This window comes from Amphiprion ocellaris, chromosome 10 (assembly GCF_022539595.1).
Source record: "Amphiprion ocellaris isolate individual 3 ecotype Okinawa chromosome 10, ASM2253959v1, whole genome shotgun sequence".
Classification (NCBI taxonomy): Eukaryota; Metazoa; Chordata; class Actinopteri; family Pomacentridae; genus Amphiprion; species Amphiprion ocellaris.
In genome coordinates, this window is record NC_072775.1 from 17,681,465 (window position 1) to 17,702,685 (window position 21,221).

The following is a 21,221-nucleotide window of genomic DNA, read 5'->3' on the forward strand; positions in this document are numbered from 1 at the left end:
ATATCTGGTGACACCACTGATATATCGGGGAGGTAAGTGAGAAGAGGACAAGTGCATTGGGTTGTTCTTTCACAACAAGTCAAAAATAATGTTAAATGATTTAGACTGCTTGCTTTTATGCCATTATCTGTGTTGACCTGGGAATAAATTATTCAATAACTGATGAGATGCTCTTCCTCTTCCATTGCCCAGATACTTAAATTCTTCCAGTCAACTCCAGTATTCTGTGCGTTGATGATCTTACATTAAATTACACCCGGCCGACGTGTCTCGTTTAAAAATACCATGAGTGCCGCACTCATCTTATTATGGGAGGCACTCCAAAGGAATGATTCTATGCAATATTGCTGAGTGTGTGCATGCGTGGGCCCAAGAGAGAATGTCAGGAGACCACCAAAGTCAGGAGCACGGCTAAAACCATAGATTAACACAAACACATCCACACGAAGCTAAAACAAAGAAGCTACTAGTGCGTTCAGAAAGCCACGTAACAGTGAAATCTCTCCTATTTGACATTGTAATTTACAGATACAGCAAAAACAAACAGTTCTGTAATCACAGATCACATGATTTAAAAATAATAATGCTCCTGTTTTAGCAGAACAACCAACTCTTTTCCAAAGTCTGTTGTTCATTTCTGCAGCGGCACTGTTCTCCAGCGATTAGCAGCAGGTGGGGGTGACAGAGGAATTTTGAAACAGAAGCAAGATTGAGAAGCTTGAAACCTCAACAGCCAGTGAAGTGATATTGAAAGAAAGTGAAACTCTGGCATCAAAAATAACCCCAAGAAACCGAGTGGTGGGATTGCAGGAATCAAACATGCTTATGCAGATCTAACAGATGCCAAATTAACGTTTTCTTCAGTATTGTGTTTGTTGCCGTTCATTAACAGTCTTTGGCAGCTGCAAAAACTTTCATTTTATCCCAGCAGTGGAAACCATTGCAGATTTACCGAAGAGGGGCTTAGTATGATTCCATAACTGAGAGTGCGTCAATTTCCTGGGTGACCCTTTGTAAATTTAATTGTTTGAAAGAATCCTCAAAACAGATGGAATAGAAATCCATCCCAATCTGCACAGAATAAATAAATATGTGAGCATATGCTTTGGAGATTAGAAGCGAGAAGCCGTGAGAGGAGATCCAGAAAAGTGAAAAATATGTTGCTTTGATTTGAAGAAAAAAAAGACAACATGAAGATATGAGTAGGTATTTTTGGGGAGCTTTGTGTGGCTTTTCACTGGTCTTTGCAAGATTAATAACATGTTGTGCAGAATATGAGAAACTGGGAGGGAGATGAGAAAAGTAAAACGAAGAAGCAGTGTTAACTCTTGCAGACTCTACCAACAGGACAAAGGCAAGATGGAGGAAAAGAAGTGTTTCCTCAGAGGATATGAATTACTGCCTGCCTCCGTACAAAACTGGCACAGTATCTTTTAATCATCAGAAGAACTGTAGCACACAGCAACGTGACTGAAGTTGAATCACTGAAGAAAAGCTCAGCTGGATGTGCCACTCACTGTTTTTCCTTTTTTTTCTACAAATAGAATGTTTTCCTGAAAATACCGCAGAAAATTAAATCCATTCTCAGTTAAAGGCCAGATAAGAGACCTATTATCCTTTCTGAATAATTATGTGCAGACCAAATGGACCTAGCCTAATGAAAGTTCAGAAAAAAGCAAAAACACTGAAATGAATTTAATGACAGCAGAGTTTTCAGGAGCTGTTCGTGCTGTTCAGTCTTGTCCATCCTATAACAGTGCCTGCTTTTCTTTTCTTTTTTCTTTCTTTTTTTTTTTGCTGCATGCGTCACCTTTGATCCCCTCAGTCTGGATGGGTGCTTGAGTTTTAAATGACAGTGGGACTACCTTGCTGTTGGAAATGGAATACAGTAAAAAATGGATGCTGCCTTGAACAAGACAATGACCTGATGCTGAAAAGCAGAGAATGCGGTAATGGAGGCGATATGACCACAAACAACAATCTGAGTGGCAGAGCAACGAAACATTGCGTGGTGGCTATTTCCAAGAGACTTCAAAGCATCATGATCAGCAACAATGTGAGGGCAGTTTGCAGCGGTGCTCGACAAAAGAGAGCCATGGCGATGGTGTGCCAGATAAAAAATATGGAAGTGTATTTCCTGAGGTTGTAACAAGCTCCCTAATGAAGGCAGTGAATGGAGAATAAGTTGAGATTTCCATCTATTTATTCGCCAGCATTTCTGATTCAGGCTGGATAAATCAAGTGCAACACATTGCCCAGCTGCATTAAAACCTACATAATAGCCGCAGTGATGTTCCAGAAGGCTGGAATTCAAGCCTCAAATGTGCTTCTTCACTGCGTGGTACTTCCTCTGCTATGATATCTTCATCTGTCTGCCTCTGTATCCGCATCATTACAGAGCAGACTCACAGGCTGGCATTCGCATTTGAAACTGATACCACCAATGAGCAGGGTCATTGTTGAAGCTACAGTGTCAGAGATGGGGGAGTTTATTTTCCCAGCTCCTCATCCTACAGGAAGTTTTTTGTGCATAGTGAACAAAAAAAGAAGGTTGATCAAATGTGAAAATCATTCTAAAGCTAGCATTCCTGTTCAACGAAGGCGATACGATTGCTGCTTGTATGTAGTAATAACTGTATTATATGTGATGTGCAGATGAGGCTGTGTGCATTTCACTTTCTGTAAGCCCCCTTTATTCGAGCCTGACATCCGATTTCCTCTCAACCTTCAAAAGAGCTCATGCTGTCTTTTTTTCCTCCCCTGATCTGAACATGGTTAAAGATCTGCTGTCGACTCTGCAGTCCCGCTTTCATAAATGTATGAATGGGACGCAAAAATAAACACTTTACACTTAAAATATTCAAAGGTGCCGCCTGCACTGAAGAAACAAGAATGAAAACTTCCTGCAGGGGAGAAACGAGAGTGAAATTTTGCAGAACTTTGTTTTGACGTTAATTATATCCTGACCACTCAACAATTATAGGGAACTTCAGCTAATGAGCCCTTTTTTGAATTCTCACACATACAGAGCAGTGTTCTGCCAAATCCTCAACAATCAACAACTGTTACACAACTAAATTTATTGTCAAGATGTCCTCATTCCACACAAGCAAGCGGTCTATTTTGGTGAAGCACCTTTCAACCTAAATGATGATATCAGCGCCAGAAGCTCAGTTATGTAAAAGCCAGAAGTGGTTTGTGTGTCTACACATCATTACATCACTTCACAGTGTTCCCTATAGACGCATACTGAGCACAGTTTAAACTCAGTGAGTTGACAGAACAATGCAGAGCAATTAACACCCACTCCCTGCCTCTCTCTCTCATCACAGTTTGCTTTTTAGCTTTGCAAACTTGCAAGATGAGATTTTTGTCCCTGAACGCTCCTCAGAAGAACAACACAACACTGTGCACTGGCGTGTGGAAGCAGTTTGTTTTTCCTTTCCAGTGTCAAATTGTTGATGAAAACTGGACACCGACAGGCTCTTATGGTATAGAAGGTCCACCTGTGTGCTGAGGTTACAATAGCAGCTCATGAAATATTCATGCAGAAGTTTAGAAGCGGGCACATACGTCCAAGTCCAGCCAGAACATTGAAAAGTCAAACAGAAAGAGTGATAAAAAAAAAAAATGTTGAACCGGGCAGCGTGGAATATGATGGCGTTATCTTGTTCAGATCTACCGCTTGCGGCGCCGCTCCTGCGCCGTTTACGAGCGATAAGGCGCGTTAAAAGCGGAAGAAAAGAGCAGATTAGGAAGCAGCTCGGGTTTGGACCTACCGGATCCTGCTGCTGTTGCTGTTGCTGCTGCTGGGCCACTTTCCCCGAACCGTTCGCGTCTTTTGCAGAAGTCATCACGGTAAATAAAGAGGAGAGGGGAGAGAGGAGCGCGCCCCGACGTGCGCTGCTGACAGGTGCAGAATAATGGAGCGGAGGGGGACGCAGAGAGAGAGAGAGAGGGTGAGTGAAAGAGGGAGAGAGAGAGGGAGGCGCTGAAAGAGTTCAAGGAGATGTGGAGATTTGCTAAAATAATGAAGAGATCGTGGGTGCAGACGGCGCACAGTTCAGCTCCGGGTGTGCGTAAAGCTGCGGACCGCTCAGATGTGGGAGGTTCAGTTTGTCTGTCAGGGTGGCAGTGGCATCACCCACATCTGAATAAGCTCCACCACTCAATCAGGTCTTTAAAAAAAAATAAAAAATTTAGTGTCATTCCATGGACAGGAGGATTAGAAACCCTTTCAGCATGAAGAATAACTTTCTCATCACAATGCTATTGAGTTTTGCCATCTTTACCTTTAAAAATGTGTTCCACTTTTACAGCCAAAAAAATGAAGTTAAATCACTGCATTTACAAAACTGAAGGAGCTGTATAAAACTCTGGACTTCTCTGCAGTCCATTTCCATTCCTGCACTGCTTCTTTTCTTCTCCACCACAATACAGAGGAGAGCTCAAGGTTTTGTCCTTCCACCTGGACCTATATATAGTTATACCAGACTCCACTTCCCTCCGCTCAGCTCCGAGCTCGCAGCAACTGATAATATGGAGAGCTGTCAGTTTGTATCAGATCACTGTGGGCACTCATTACTGGCAAGTCCATTACACAGGAAATGGAAACAAGAATCAATGCAAGATGAACAAAATACTTTCGGTTATCGCCGTGGTTCCTCTCAGATGGGATTTTTAGTCTTATCTTGCTAAACTTTGACTACATTCATTGCAGTTTAGAGAATAGAGGAGGGAAGATGTTGCATAGTGTGTCTATACCCATAAAAATCATATTCATTCCAGTGTGCTGCCAATGCTGCCGTTGTGTCTGCCAATAAAACAAAGGGTTGCTGCTGACCCTGCTCTTGAGAAGCAATGCTACCGTCCTCCCACAATGAGCAGAAATAGTTCCAGTTCCTAACAAAACATTGTTTGCACTGTAACTCTCTCACCGTGTGTCACATCTCTGTGCACACACAATCCACATTCTTGTTAGCACAGCTTGTCTGTCTGTTTGTGCTGCACACACTCTCACACACACACACACACACACACACACACACACACACACACACACACACACACACACACACACACACATGCAAAGTGCTCTTTTGCCGGAAAGAGAAAGAGATTCTTCACAGCTCATGCACGGTCTCTGCAGTGCTCCTGGCCTTTTGAACCAGTCATCTGTTGGAGGCAAAGGAGCTGAACAATCTCACATAAGGAAGAAAGAAAGTCTGTGAGTCAGTGGCTCAGACGAGGATATGTTTGGTATCAGTAGTGTTTAAACATTCTCCTGTTACAATAATGTCCTCGGCCTAATGTGCAGTAGTACCTTTATTATTATCCTAAGAGATAATTACTGCTTTTGCAGTCAGTGAGATGGTGCCTTCTCTTTCTGGCATTAATGGATCTATAAATTAATAGACGTCAGACGTCAACATGTGGACCATGAAACTGCTGCCAGATGATACAATCAGTGCAGGAAAAACTGACTATCACCAGCCCAGTACAGGCCTAAATATGGTGATTCTGTTCCTCAGCTTTTGCAAAATTCCTTCAGGTCTTGAGACAGAAAATCTTCAGGGAGTCTCTTGTTCAGAATTTGTTGCATGTTTTTAACATCATCATCACCATTTGGTACATACTGTAGCTGTGGTTGTCTGAATGCTTCCGTAAAATTACGGTAAAGCATTTTGTTTATTTAAGGGTAAAGAAATGTATTGATACTGTTGATTTTACGGTTGAAAAATGTGCTTACTATAAAGAAAAAGTTTTAACCTTTAAAAAAAAAAAAAAAAGTTTGTTTTACTTTACATTTACATGAAATTACTATACAAAATAAAACTTGTGTGACCTATTATAAATATTAGAGCATTATTTCATTATCAGCAACACGCAAAAATTTTGGTTATAGCTGTCATAAATAATAAACCGTATATCCGTTATTAACACAAAAGTACATCAATTTGACTGGTAACAAACTGTATTTTTTACATAAAACAAATGCAAAAATATTACTGTTATAGATATTATGAAATGCTTTCATTATCAGGACAACAGTACGTACATTTAACTGTAAAAAACTGGATTCTTTTCAAGGAAATAAATGAACACATATTAAATAACTGTGCAAGACTAGTAAAATGTATTATTTCAAGAGGGAAAAAATGCAGTTTTCTCTTGATTAGCTAATTTATGATGATTCAGTATTATATATACTGGATAAAAATGTTTTAGAGTTTACAAATTTTTACTGTCACGCTTTGGCAGTTTTTCATGGTAAAATTTACAAACATTTTTACAATGTAGAGAATCCACAAGGGATGCGAGTAAAGTACAGAAACTGATGTGAACAATCAAATCATGGAGAATTCTTTTTGTGATTTTAGCTGAAAAACGTTTTATTTCAGTATATTTTTAATGCTAAAACAAGAATAAAATAAAGCCAAATCAATACATAAATTTATAATAATATAGCATATAATGATATGAACAGTGAAAATGTACTTTCATGGTAGTTTGTATTGCATTTAAGGGAAACTATTGACCTATCAAACAATTCTGTCATTGCTATGATAATGTGTCTTTATCTTCTGTAAATATTGCAATTATTTTATTGCCCAGACCTAGTGGATTACAAAAATAAATTTTAAATAAGCATTCTAGGGTCATTTCATCTGAAATCATCCCATTTTTAGAACAATTTCTGCTTGACCATCACTGATTCCCTGCAATATAATTTTTGCTTGATATATCAGATTCTTTCTGAGATAAATAATGGTTTAAAAATCACTCGTCACCCACTTTCAGCGTGTTCGGTATGTTTGAATGACAATATCTCAGCAACTGTTAAAGTTGGAGCCTGGAATTTTGCTGTTCATTCAGACTTTGCAATACTGGACAAGAGGATCAAATAATCTGATTATGACTAAACTGAGATATGAAAAAAAAATTGAAGTCATCATGTATCGTCCCATTATTTAGCAAACATTCACAAAAAGAAGAAGAGACAATACAGTCATATTTCTGAAACAATTTTCTTTGCGATGTTTCAAGAAACCAAGAACCTCCAAAGAGATCAAGAAGAAAAGGATTCCCTGAAGAAGCAAATAAAAGCCACGGAGGACAGAAATAAAAGTCAGCAGTAAGAGAAAAACAAACTGCAGGAGGACAAAAATAAGGTGAAAGAAAGAGTTGGAGGAGAAGATGCAACTGATGCAGCAGAACAACAAATCTCTGAAGGAGCTCATCAGCCACATGGATAAATTCATAAAAACAATTCCAGGCAGAAAAGATGCAGTTGAATGACCAGGGTCACAAGAACTTCATCCAGCTCAGGACTCTGGAGGACAAGCTCCTGGAAAACTCCAGCATCAGTCAGCAGATGGACCTGAACATTGAGAACATCAGAGAACAGGAAGTCTGTTGGCTCAACAGGATCAATAAGAGTCTCTCTGCGACGCTCTTTGACACTGAGGAGCTGCTGGAAGCCAACAATGAACTCCAGCAGAACACTACTGGACGACTGAGCACTGTATACTGAACACTGTAGAGCAGCTCAGAAAAGATGTTTTTCTGAGAGAGCAGGAGAAGAAAGAAATGCTCAGGAAGCAAAAGATGATGGAAGACGGCAACAAAGACCTGCAGGAGAAAATCCAAGAGTTAGAAGAGAAAAAATAAGAAACTGCAGGAGCAGTTTCTTCAAAAAGAAAACCAAGAGGAGAGCCTTCAGGTTTTTCAAGAGGAGCAAAGATGAAAAGAGAGACAACAAACAGATTGAAAAGGTGAAGGAGGAGAGAGCAGAAGAAAAGCAGCAGGAAAAGGTGAAGAAGAAGAGCTCCTGGAGATGATTGTAGACCCAGAAGAAGAGCAGCGAGAGGAAGGTGGAGGAGGCTGCTGGTAGTTCAACATAGCTGGACAGCAGCAGCTCCTTCTGCCTCCCCCTTCTCCATCTTCTCACCCTCTCTGCTTCACTCATCCTCACCTCTTGAGCCTCTCTCACCCTCATCCTCTCTGTTATCCCTTTCCTATCCTTCTTCTTAGGGAGCAGCCCATTATCGACCCAGACGATTATTGGCTTTCGTCATTTGGCACTTTTGAGATAATCATTGTTATTTATATTTGACGATTATAACAAAACATAGAAATGCACTATTTTGGTTCTTGTCTCATGGCTTCTTTATGAGGCCACCTCAGATTAAACTAGAACAAAGTCTGGAAGACAATAACTAATAATAAGTTAAGACTTTAACCTTAGTGGGCAGTAAAAGTGCTAGAATAGAAAAAGATGAACAAAACGGAGGAGAACAGCAGATGTAACTGCAGCAGACAAACTGTAATTGATCTAAATCAATTGCTCTCACAGCGAGCAGGACATCATTTAATCATCACATGATGCTCAAACGTCATAACTAATATTTCTATTGTACATATTCAATAATAATAATAATCCTTAATAATAAAGTAGTCTAGTTAGAATGACAGGTTCTCTGATAACAAATAACTTCTCATGTATATTGGTTCCAATTATCGATTATTGATGCCAAAAAAAAGATTGATATCGACATTGGCCATAAATACAAAACAACAAAAACAATATATTGGTCAACTTCTACTGCCCTCCACTACCCCTACACCCTCTCTATTCACTTTTTCCTTTCTGTTTAACTCTCTATAAAAAAAAATAAAATAAATAAACCAAAAACATATCAAATAAAATAAAAATGTCACATTTCTGCATGTGTTTGATATGAAATATGAAAACTTCATGTCTCATTTCAGGGTTTTTAGGTTTTTTAAGATGAGCGAATTTGTTATTTTCAGGTGATGCAGCTTGCTTGTAGATATTACAATAACAATACAGTAATTAATATCTGGGGTGACTTTAGAGATAAATTACATTGTTTTTTATCTTATTTTATCTTAAGTAATCAAGTTTTAAATATCTTTAAGTAGAAGTTTTGACAATTCACTGCTTCATAGATAATCTTACTTTTTACTTTTCATAATATTGGTTCGTCTTGGTGTTTCATTGTATAAGACATTTATTCCAAATAGTTGTGCTGAATGTTGAGAGTCTAAGTGAGTCAGTGTTGAGTCTGATTATGTTGAATCTTTGGTGAATCTGTTAAAAACACTCAGAACACTAAGAAAAGAAGTTGCTGAGACCAACACAACTGTCTTCATGTTTCAACCCACAAATACAGCAATTTATCTGTATGTGTAAAACTATATATCCAAGCAAATCTCTGTATGAAAACCCGCTGAGGCACACAAAAACACACACGAATTTACAAAAAAGACTCTTTCATGTCAAAGTGAAGACAGATTTCTATAAAATCATGTTAATAGATGAAAAATATAAAAAGCAAAACAAATCAGTTGCATAAATACACACCCTATTCAAACCAGTATTTAGTAGATTCCTCTTTGGCTGCATGGAAAGTTGTTTTCCTGTAAATGCATGGCAAAAAATAGATTGAACATGATTTAATGTTTAATGCTTTATATCGGCACTAACAACTAATAATTTTTATGCCCCATTTTAGGAACATAAAAGGAATTCTCAGTTTGACAGTCTCAGAAGAAACTGAACTTGTACTGTGTTGCGTTAGGTTTCACAGGTGTACTTAATAAAGTTACTGGTGATTCACTTTATGCATATCAGGCCAGATATTATATCACCAGCAGGGCTCATGACTCGAGGTAACCCCACCGCTGCCACTCAGCATTACAGCGAAAAGATAAAAGAAAAACAGAAAGAGATTAAAGTAACCTAGACTGAAGTTGGACGCAGCGACAAAGTTTCATAAGATGAGACACATTTGGGTTAAACTTGGGTTAACTTAAAAGGCCATGCGCTGCACCAGAGACAACATTCGCTGCTGCTGCTGCTGCTGTCACTGCACAGCTCCACTCATGGCCTGAGGGAGCCGCATGACGAGCTCACTGCCAGCACTCATTTCAGCACCGCGGCTCCGGACAGCTCCACCGCCATGAGCAGAAAGCTTGTTTACAGTCTAATCCTCCGTGTGCGTCAGTCTCCGTCCTTCTCTTTATTATCTGTTTTCACTGCCACTAATATGCTTCCCCCAACCGTTCGGTGTAAGGTTAAATCTCACCTCGCTGCCAGAGGATGGAAACGTCTGGAGATTAGCCGCACAAAGTTCCCCAACAAAGTTTTTAAAGGGAGGCGAAAACCAACAAGGCGGCATTTACAAGTTAACTGCGGCATTTAACGAAATGTAAACATGGGGAGTGCTTAGGAGGCAAGCTGAGCTCTAATAAACAGGAGAAATACCCGAACACGGCGAGGGGTTCTGAGTTTGATCATCACAACACATTAGATGGAGGTTCCCGGCAACAGTTACCTTCTAGAGGAACAACAGACAATCAGGCTTAATTGGAGGAGCAGAAGAAAACGCAGTCATATGGGGTCAGATTCTGCCAGCAGAGCGTTTGTTTATGCGCTCACCTTGAAACCACACTTTTTTTTTCCAACTAATTGACATTATTTTCATTTATAGTATATCCAGCTTGATCGTTTAGAGGTTTATGTGCTGCATGAGGCAGCGTCTCTAGCCAGCACCTGTCAAATAAATTCTGTCTACCAAAGCACTTAAAAAAGCACCAAGCAATGAATGCATTATTGCATAAGTTATTGGCAGTGTCTTCCCTTTATGTTTCTTTCTCTCCTTTCTGCGGGACCTACAAACAGCCATTTATTCAGCCATCAACAAACAGTGAGAAAGTATTCAACTGCGTGCTAGCTCCCCCCAGTGATCACTACCTGTCTGACATCTTTATGTCTATATGTTGGTCAAGAATAAATCAACTTTAAGGAGGATAGTTCCTGTTTTGTGTTGTTTTTTTGTTCCCCCGGAGCTTGAGTTCACTTTATTACCATGACGTTTAGGCTTTTTGAATAACTTGTAGGTTTGTGGAGCTGCGCGGTTGTTAAAAATGATTTGCAGGAAGCGTGTTCTCACATTTTTGAGCTTGAATCCCCCTCCGCCTGCAGCCATAACCATCAGTCTGTCATTTAGGACTGAGCAGGAAGGGATAAAAGAGAGCAGGAGATGTGGATGCCTAACAAAGGCCCGGACAGTTTTGTTGGATAACCGATCATTATCAGCTGCACTCTCTTCTCAGGCCAAACAGCAGAGCAAAGAGCCTGACAAAGCCGCGGCCACTTAAAACCATCAATGCCAGGCAGAAAACCATTATCCACCATGTTTGCATAAATGCATCCCTGAGGGGTTTTTTTTCTCCCAGCGTACGTACGGCACAACACTGATAAACAGAGGAGACACAGAAAGTCATCAGCACCTGTGCAATCTAATGCAATACAATGAATGAGCTTTGCAATCAATACTGCTTTGTCAAAACTGATCATTTTCACATTTAGTCTGAACTGTGACAGCGAGGGGCTCAATCAGCTGTGGTGGACTCATTGCAGAGTTGTTTCTCTTTCACACGTTTTGGATCTGACTTTTAATAGTCAACATTATGCACTGATGGTGACTATGTTAAAATTTTGTCATTTATTTCTGCAGAGCTGTTGCTGAGCAGCGTGCAAACTACACCAAGGAGCTCAATGTCTTCACTCTTTTGTTGTCAGAAATGACAGCGACAGTTTTCATAAAGCATTTGATTTCGCTTTTATTCATCATTATTCCTAATAATAAGAATATGAATATTAAGGAAACAGATAAAAAAGTATCCACTACCTTCTTTCAGCACCACAGAGAGCTGGGTTTGTTCTTCAGTTATGTAACTTGACAGCTGGAATCAAGAGAAATTGTTTTTTTTTTTTCTGATCTGTGAGTGAAAGTGAGTGAGGTTTATGATATTACTCCACCACGCTTCAACGGTGATGACAAGAATAAAATTGATGTTGGTATCTTTAATAAAGTCAGTTAGTAATGAATTGCTCTCATACATAAATAACACACCATTAGCAACCTAATGTTATGCATTATCCATGATGATGAAGATAGAGAACAATAGTCATGCGCTGCAAAAGTAGCTTAGTGTCAATATTTTAGAGACCATCCCAAGATTTCACAAATGCATGATGGGAAGACACTTCAAATACTGACACCATATTTTTTAGGCAATAACAGCAATAAATAAAGAATCTCCACCAAACTTATACCCAGAATTTGAAGACACTCTAAACAAGCATCCGTGTACACTGCCCGTCCAAAAAAGTTGCACTCTGTTGTTTCATTGGACTGCCTTTAGCTCTGAGAACAGCACACATTCGCTGTGGCATCGTTTCGATGAGCTTCTGCAATGCCACAGCATTTATTTCTGTCCAGAGTTGCATTAATTTTCTACCAAGATCTTATATTGATGATGGGAGAGTCGGACCACTGAGCAAAGTCTTCTCCAGCACATCCCAAAGATTCTGAATGGGGCTGAGGTCTGGACCCTGTGGAGGACAATCCATGTGTGAAAATGATGTCTCATGCTCCCTGATCCACTCATTCACAATGTGAGCCCCATGAATCCTGGAATTGTTATCGCTGAACATGCCCATGCCATCAGGGAAGAAAAACTTCATTGATGGAAAGACCTGGTATTTTTTAGTATACTTAGGTAGTCAGCTGACCTCATTCTTTCTTGCTGAACCTGGACCTGACTAACTGCAGCAGCCAAAGATCATAACACTGCCTGCACAGACTTGTACAGTAGGCACTACCTATGGTGAGTGCATCCCTTCATCTACCTCTGTGCCCATCACTTTGGAACAGGGTCAGTCTGGACTCATCAGACCACATGACCGACCGCATCTGTTCCTCAAAGATGATGGTTCACCACTATCCTTCCAGGTTTTAATAATGCGTTGGACAGTTCTTAACCTGATTTTAGTAGTTTCAGAAATCTCCTTGGTTGTTTGCTTGATGCAGGCCAATAATTTCACCCTTCTGAGACAGATTAACATCCTTTCCACGACCACAGGATATGTCTTCTGACACGGTTGTTTAAGAAAGCTAGGGTTAAATAAGTTGTTGCCAGCTGAAACATATTCATCACTGCAGTAATTATCCAATAGAATCCATGTGGCGACTTTTTTTTTTTTGACAGTGTATGTTTGACATAAAATATAATTAGGTAGTCTTGATGTAAAGACTTCACAAAGATTCTACTGAGACCTCTGTCCTCGACATCTACTCCACTGTGACAGCACAGTCTGTCATGACAGCTTCTCAGACTGTCTGTTGTCCAACCAAGTCTGTAAAATGCTGGATTAATGCAGTCTTCTAGATTACATTGATAATCCTGTCGATTGCTGATGACACCTCGATGCCAAAGCCAAAATCTTTCCCTTCTGTGAGGAAAAGGGCCATTCCAATCTCAATAACATAAAACCATTAATAAAAACATGATCTTGTACTCTCCTAAATAGAGTTTCAAGGAAGCTAACAGTAAAACAAACTGTGTAGATGATGAAAATACATACAAGAATAAAACCAAAACGGTTTTTAAAAAACTGCAATTTTCTGATAAAAGTTTTCACAAGTGATTTAAAAGACATTACTGGGTTTACAGCTTTGCCTCAGATACTCAGGAAGAGAGTTCCAAAGCTGTTAGATACAGACTGAAAAAGCCTGCTTCCTTCAGGGAACACACCAATGATTCCAGTGACTGGAAAACTAAAGCCTGCAGATCTGTGGCACCACTGTGGCTGGTCAAGAATCGATGCATTAGCAATTTAACAAGGAGTCGAATCGTGCAAAGCCTGATAAGCAAATTTTTAAAAATCAATTCCTAAACTCTCCGATAGCCGGAGTAAAGTTGCACAAGTGGGAGCGGTGTGATGAGATTTCCTAAAATGTTTGCTGAAAGCCTTGAGACAGTTTGAGCTGCAGGCGACTTCAGATATGGTGGAGGCAGGGAGTGAAGAGAATTAGAGTTGTCCAAACATTAAGAGAAAAGGCATGGTGTACTTTCTTAATATCTTCAAGTGCTAAAAATCATTTAGCTGAAGGATAACACAAATAATAAAACACAAAAGAGTCTTGTTTTAGGTATTAGTAAGGAGTGGGCTATGGGTTGTTGAGGGATTTTGTACTTTTGACCTCAGAATATCTAAAACCTTGGCTACACACTGCCTCACAGACCTTGGATTGTATTAAACCTGATTCTAATAAAGCACCTCTCCCTGAGGCAGTGTGACCCTCACCATGTACTGGAATGAAAAATTGTGAACATGCGAGGAAAATAAATTAGCATGACTGTAATTTTGAAATGTTCACTAAGCCAGTAAAACTCTATCAATCAAAGCAGGCTGCTGATTTAACAACAAGCTGTTTCCATTCAGCCGTGCTGCTAAACGGTCGGCACGTCCATCTCAATCTTCAGTCACGTCCCCTTCGCCCTCTGGCCCGCCACGACTCCTTCAGCTGCCCAAGTGCTGGCACACCTGCCTCTCTGAGTGTAAATACTGCTGTTTGCATCGCCGCTTCCCTCTGCTGAGCCATGGCTACAAATCACAGGTTAAGGATGGAGAGCGTGGGCAGCACCTCGTAGTTCATCGCAGATCGTTACTGTAACTTTAAGGTCATCAATTTGGCCCAGAGGAAACACGCCTTTGTATGTCACCGAGTGATGAAAGGCAAAGAAGTTTTCAGACTGCAGGCGGAGGCAGTTTTTCACTGTCTGGACATTACAGAAGGGGTAATTAACAAGTCCTCAAGTCTTTAATCAGACTCATTATTGGTCTTTTACCGAGAGAGGACTTTCCGGGGGAAACAATTAATCTACCATTGTCTTGTCTGGAATTGTTTGGACACACACACACACACACACATACACTCACACACTAAAAAATTACATTAACTTTGTATTATTCCCTCGACTCCCCACCCCAATGCTTGACCCTCATCAATACTTAACTATTTTTCTGGGAAGGCTGCTGTGCTGGTCAACTTATTCATTCTAACAGCATCATTCGACTTGCATTACTCAGTGACACTGAGCCTGCAGGGGTTTTTTGTATTACAGACTGTACATTCTTAAGGTTTAATGTTCCTATACTTCCAATTGATAGTTTTACAGTTTCATTTCGATACCACATACAGTCTGCCAGATCATGTTAGCTGTGAACACATTGTGTCCAACATTCAACTAGTTGTTGGGTAACCTGGTGGTTCTCGTTGCTCCTGTACTTTTTTTCCAGACTGCTTGATGGAAAGCAGACTGTGGGAAGTGTGGGAGGGATCTCTGGTAACACTAGAGGCTGCATAAATTCAGTGCTGTGGTAAATTTCCAGCATATGTGGAAAAGGAGCACCGATGCGCTTTTTAGCTGTCCTCATTCTGTTTAGGCGGTTAAAATGTTTCCTCCTGCTATTACCAAACCACACGGTGATGCAGTTGGTCAGGGTATTATCAATAGTGGCTCTGTGAGAAATGGTGGAATGGCAGGTCTGCTCTCTTAAATGTGAGGAAGGGTACAGCTGCTGTTTGACCATCTTGATGATGGTGGCTGCCCTGTTGTTGCTAGATAGCTCACTGCATGATAGAATCATTGATGCTCATTGGGGAACGATGGTGAACAGAGGCTTGAGTGAAGTCGACAATCGTCACTTTGGTTTTGTCATTGCTGAATTCAAGACTTTGCACCAGAATGCCACTTGCTCCACCTCTGTAATTACCTCTGCAGGCTGACATGTTCATTTTCCCCCTGTTGGATGCTGACATTTAAACTAAATTCAGTTTGAAGTGAGCCAGGCAGCTGCATCTTCCCAAAACCTACCTGATTCCCCATCTGATGTTAAAAAGGTCAGGGTTCAAATCGTGCGAGGGACATTTCTGCAGAATAGATAAAAGAGAATTACTTTTTTCTACCTTAATCATGATTTCTTTTCAGTCCGCAGTCTGAATTCCCTGTTTTGTATTAATGTTAAGTGTTCATTGACTGTTTTCATCATTTGAGCTGTTATTCTTTATAACACCCGGTGCACATATTCACTATTATTTGACTGGCATTGTTAAGCTGTAGAAAAATAAAACAACTGGAAATAAAACTAGATTTTTATGTGCTTCTCCCCTAAAGTTTCATTATCCGGTTTGCATTATGGCAGTTTCACACCACCTCTCTTGACTGACTCGGGCTCATGACTGCCGTTCTTTAAGCTCTATACTACAGAGTATTGTGCTGCAGTTTACCTCATAAAAGAATTTCCATATTTTTCATATGCAATACACCAAACGATTTTGCTCCTAAACAACAACAGCTCTCTGCTTGCTGCAAACCAGAATTCCTCCTGAGGAAGAACATTATCTTGTCTCTGCAACACACCACAGAGCAGCACAGAACTGGCTTCTCAGTAAATGCCCCCAGACTCAAACAGATCTATACAGATCACTGTCTGACAAAAATGGCTGCTTCAAGGCCTGAATTGGGGCTCTTCTAAGGGGAAACTGCACCCCTGGAGAAAATAACAGTGAGAGGGATCAGTCTTATAGAATTAAGGTTGCCAATAATGGAGGTCCACAGTGTGGTGCTAATTCTTTCACAGCAGATCTCAGTGGCCAATTTATAGGATGTCCAGACCCTCGGTGAGGCTTCATTTTTTCTGGCACTACTGTAGGTTCAACTTATAATCTCACCTCAAGGTTGCTGGAACTTTGTTATAAATTCAGGACTCTGTGGCCTTCAAATGGTACACAAAAGACACCAGATGCTGCCACATTACAGACCTTCATATTTCCAAGATATTACAGCCTCCAGAGAAAGGTCAGCCATAGAATGAAGTATCTTAAAGACTTGGAGTGCTTTCAGGACAAAAGCTTTATGGGGCGCCCCCGAGTCATGAAGGTAATAACTGTGCAACGGCTCAGGAGAGAGAACTCACAGTCAGTGACAGATTTCTGACCCCATAATTAATTTAAATCAACATTAAAAATACTTTTTGTCCTGTACTCAACCATATTCTATCTGACAGCTGTATTCACAGCTACCAACTACCCAGCACTTAGATGTCACAAACCATACCTTGCAGTCCCCTCTGGAGCAATAGCAGGACAAATAGTAATTTGTGTGATAAAGTTTGCCCAGAGAAATGTTAAATGACCTCGGCAAAGAATAATCAATTTTTAAAAAATTTATTCCGTGCTCTATAAATATGATAATATAGTTAATTTTTATTTTTTTTTTAAATCACTTAATTACTTAATCCAAGGACAGTGCACTGCATTGATTGGCTGGTACGTTTCTGTATTAAAGTAAATTTGAATGTGAAAACATTCTTGTATTTAACTCACACAGTGAAGGTCAAAAATCCAAGTGAGGTAACACGAAGGAAGGCACATTTTTTGAGTGAATTTGGGCTTGAAAAATAATGTTTAACTGATTTTAACTTTGTAACCATCCTTTAAATAATAGAATAATAATAGAAAAAACATGAATTACTATCACAAGTAAACCTACAAGTATCCCTGTTTTCAAGTATCTTGGGCAATAATTTGTGTGTAATAAGGTTTTCCCAGAAAAATGTTAAATCACCTCCTTTAAGAATTAAAAAATACTTCTGCCAGACATTATGAATATGAAAATTTAGTTAAGCTGTCCACTTAATTACTTAATGCATAGACAGTGAAGTGCATCTGGTTCATGACTCTCCTCCAAACTAGCTGAAGCATCAAGTCCTGCTCGAGTGTTTCCATATTAACGTAAAGGTGAAACTGGCTGTGTAAAACTCTGTACAATAAAAGTCTAAAATCCAAGTTAAGTACCAATAAGGAAAGCATTTTTTTTGAGTGAAGATGGACTACATAAACTATACTTTTAGCTCATTTCTGCTTTGTGAATATCTTTTTTGATTGATAAACATGAATTACTATCACAAGTAAGCCTACAATTATCCCTATTTTCAGGTATCTTGGACAGTAATTTGTGTTAAAAACATGCTAAATTACCTCCTTAAAGATTTTTTTTTAAAGTTGAAAATATAGTTCATTTTATATGTTCCTGCCTAATTACTTTATTATTGTACAGTTGGCTGAAGCATGAAATCCTGCTGGTATTTTTATGTGTTATGAAAGTTAAAAATCCAAGTGAGGCATCTATAGGGAAATGCATTTTTTGAGTTAAGTTGGGCTTAAAAACGTCTACAATTATCTCTTTTTTTCAGGTGTACTGGACTTATCTGATACTACTGGGCATTTTTGATAGCGTGCATTATCTTAACGCAGCGAGTGGAAGGAAAACATCTCATTTCATCAAAGTGTTATTTGGAGATTGCAGCACTTTCCAGAAATAACCCCCAAAGGCACCTTGATGTGTGATGTGATCTAAAATACAAAGCAAACAGAAGCTGAGCAAACATTCTCTGAGTGAATATGAGTCTGATAATAAAACACAAAAGGAGGGAAATTATGTCAACAAGGAAATAGTAAAGTTGTTCATTAAGAACAGCGAACAGGCAGCTGGCATATATAAATATATATAAAAAGACACAAGCAGGGTGAGTCAGCATGCATTTACAGAGCATTAACCCATCTGCTGATCCGGTCCTCGTAAAACAGACTTATGAGCCTCATGAACTTTATGTGTGCTCATCAACGGCTTACAAGAGGCTCATAAAATTAAAAGAAGAAGAAAAAAGTTCAAAGTTAGCGCCGCATTTTGGGAAGTTATGATAGAAATTTGTCGGAGATAAAGCACCGCAGCAAGGGCAATAAAGAAGGAATTAGCAGCAACTTGCGTGCTGTATTCAGATCAGGGAGTCACAAATCATCAAATAAACAAAGTCACAGGTGTTAAAAAAAATGTGGCTCGCTGGGCCAAAAAGGAAGCGATAATGAATCATATACACAATAATTAATTTATCACTGCTGTTCTGGTCTTCTTAGGAATGAAGGAGTAGAGATGCAGAGGGGACTGATTAAAAGCAAATTAAAAGTATCTGCATGAATGGTGCTTCATCGTTAGCCATTCACTGAGGGTTTCAAAAGTTTTTCCTCATCAGGCAACTCCACGTCTCCCAGGACCCCACTGACTAACAAAAAATGTTCAATCTAGATAATGTTTAATTATTCTCTCTATCTCACTTTATTAGTACTAGGTGCTCAAATTGAGCATTCCACATACACGGACATGTTTCCAACATTTCAAAAGATATTACGCTAAGTTACATTCATTTTCTTGCTCGATCCCTGATCTTCACGATACCAATCAAAGTAATAATGCAATAATTTAAATCATGAGGACTTCTTTTTTGTTGAACTCTCTCAATCTGAGTAAGTGTAGCCTAAGACAGAATTGAAGAGGATCCTCTATCATGAATGAGGACAAAGCCTTCATTATCATAGCATTTTAAGCCTTCATCAACTTATCTTTAAAGGAGCAGTTCACCCAGATGATAAAATAACATTTTGAATCATTTAACACTCGAGGTGCAGGACAATATCTTGATAGATTTGTATATGTAGGGTTCTTCATTCCAAATTTTCAGACAAAGCCAAACCTATCTGCAGTCGTAGCAGGTGAGAAGGTACATTTTATTTCTGTAATGTAACAACACTCTACATTGTGAAGAGTCTAAAGCCTGCATAGAGGCTCTATAAAGTACTTATGTGCTTAGAGCTGAATGTAAACCTGCTCACGACAACATGCTGACGTTTAGCAGGTGCGATATTCATCATCTCACTTAAACATGTTAGTATGCTAAATTAGCTATTAAAAAAAGCCCCAAAAGCAAAGAAAAGCTGAGACTGATGGAGGTGTCATTAGTTTAGCAGGTATTTGGTGATAAATCAAAGCACCAGACGGACCACAGTTTGACTTATTGGTGTCACTGTAGCTGAAAAGTTAATCGCTGGATTTTTATTAACACTTATGCAAAGAAACAATGTCACTTTGTCCCTAGAGGAAAGGCTGAGGGAGTCACAGAGTTATGGGATTCATTATCTGGATAACACAGACTGCATTTGTGCTAGTAAGTAATTCAAAACATACTGTTGGAAGTGCAGCTTTGTGGTTCTCCGCATAAAACTATATTCTCCAGACGTAAGGGAACATGTTTGGTACTGGCTGCAGCAATAATCACATCATCATTTTAATATTTTTTGGGGTGGAAAAGAAATGCAAAAAATAGCATTAGCCACTAAAATCATGACTTATATTGCATTTGCACTATTTTTGGCATATCATTCAGCCCTACAGTTCACCCATTGTTGTAATATTTCCGCTGTAGACCAGATTGGGGAACGAACTGACTGATTTACATCACCGTCTCTGGAGCAACTGCACTAATGTGGCCAAAAACTGGAAATATACATCTTCCATAAAAGTTCCATTAGACAGGAACAGCAGCAGTGACAGTGACAGCAGCAGAAGTGTCCTTAAAATCTGAAAATATTGTGACAGCTTGTACACTGTCAGCTCTCCGTGGAGCTCGGTCTCTCTGGGGATTTGGATGCAGTTCTGAAAGACTTGTGTCCAACTCAAACTCAAGTCAAAGCAAATGCATAATCTCAGACATCAAGGCATTCACAAGGACAAAACCCCGGGATGCCCAGTTAGATCAGTATCAGCTGCTAAGCCGTAGCCGGAGTCTATCAAAGCCAGACAGCGACTCAGTTGTTAAGTCCTTCTCACTGAGCGATGCTGATGGCATCAAGAGAGACATGCAGCTGAGCTCCGAAGTGTCTCCAAACACCAGATATATGGGATATTATCTCTGAACGCACCACACATGCACAACTACCCAACAAAAACACTTGATCTTGCTACCACAGTCAATTCACATGCCTTTTAAGGGATTTGGTACACAGGCTTTCTTTTGAATCAATGAGAGGATGTTATAGAAGTGGTTAGCACCTTGCAGCTAGAAGATCCCCGGGTCGCGGCTGCATAGAGTTTGCATGTTCTTCTTGTGCATGCGTGAGTTTTCTCCAGGTGCTCCGGCTTCCCCCCACAGTCCAAAAACATGCTGAGGTTAATTGGTGATTCTAAATTATCTGTAGGTGTGAATGTGAGTGTGATTGTTTGTCTCTATATGTAGTCCTGTGATAGACTGGTGACCTGTCCAGAGTGTCCCCTGCCTTCATCTAAGTCAGCCGGGATAGACTCCAGTTCCCCCACGATCCTAATGAGGATTATGCGATGTATAGATAATGGAGGGAGGATATAGAAATGACAGTAAAATTACTTATATAACTAAAAGTTAAGGAAGTTAGGTGCCAAAATAGCTTCTAGGTCTTTAAGTCCCAGAA

The 21,221-nt window shown here is 39.7% G+C and overlaps 1 protein-coding gene across 6 annotated transcripts in view; it reads right to left on the minus strand.

Annotated features, from left to right (window-relative positions):
• The window catches only part of LOC111570143 (dipeptidyl aminopeptidase-like protein 6), an 89,476-nt gene that overhangs the window by 36,919 nt on the left and 31,336 nt on the right, over positions 1-21,221 (minus strand). The window contains exon 1 of one of the 6 annotated variants that reach the window (XM_023272734.3): positions 3,780-4,076. The exons of the other annotated variants lie outside the window; for them this stretch is intronic. Within the exon in view, the coding sequence (XP_023128502.2) occupies positions 3,780-3,854 (75 nt within the window). The 5' untranslated portion in view covers positions 3,855-4,076. Of the gene's footprint in view, positions 1-3,779; positions 4,077-21,221 lie in introns of those variants that run through there. 6 annotated transcript variants of the gene reach the window in all.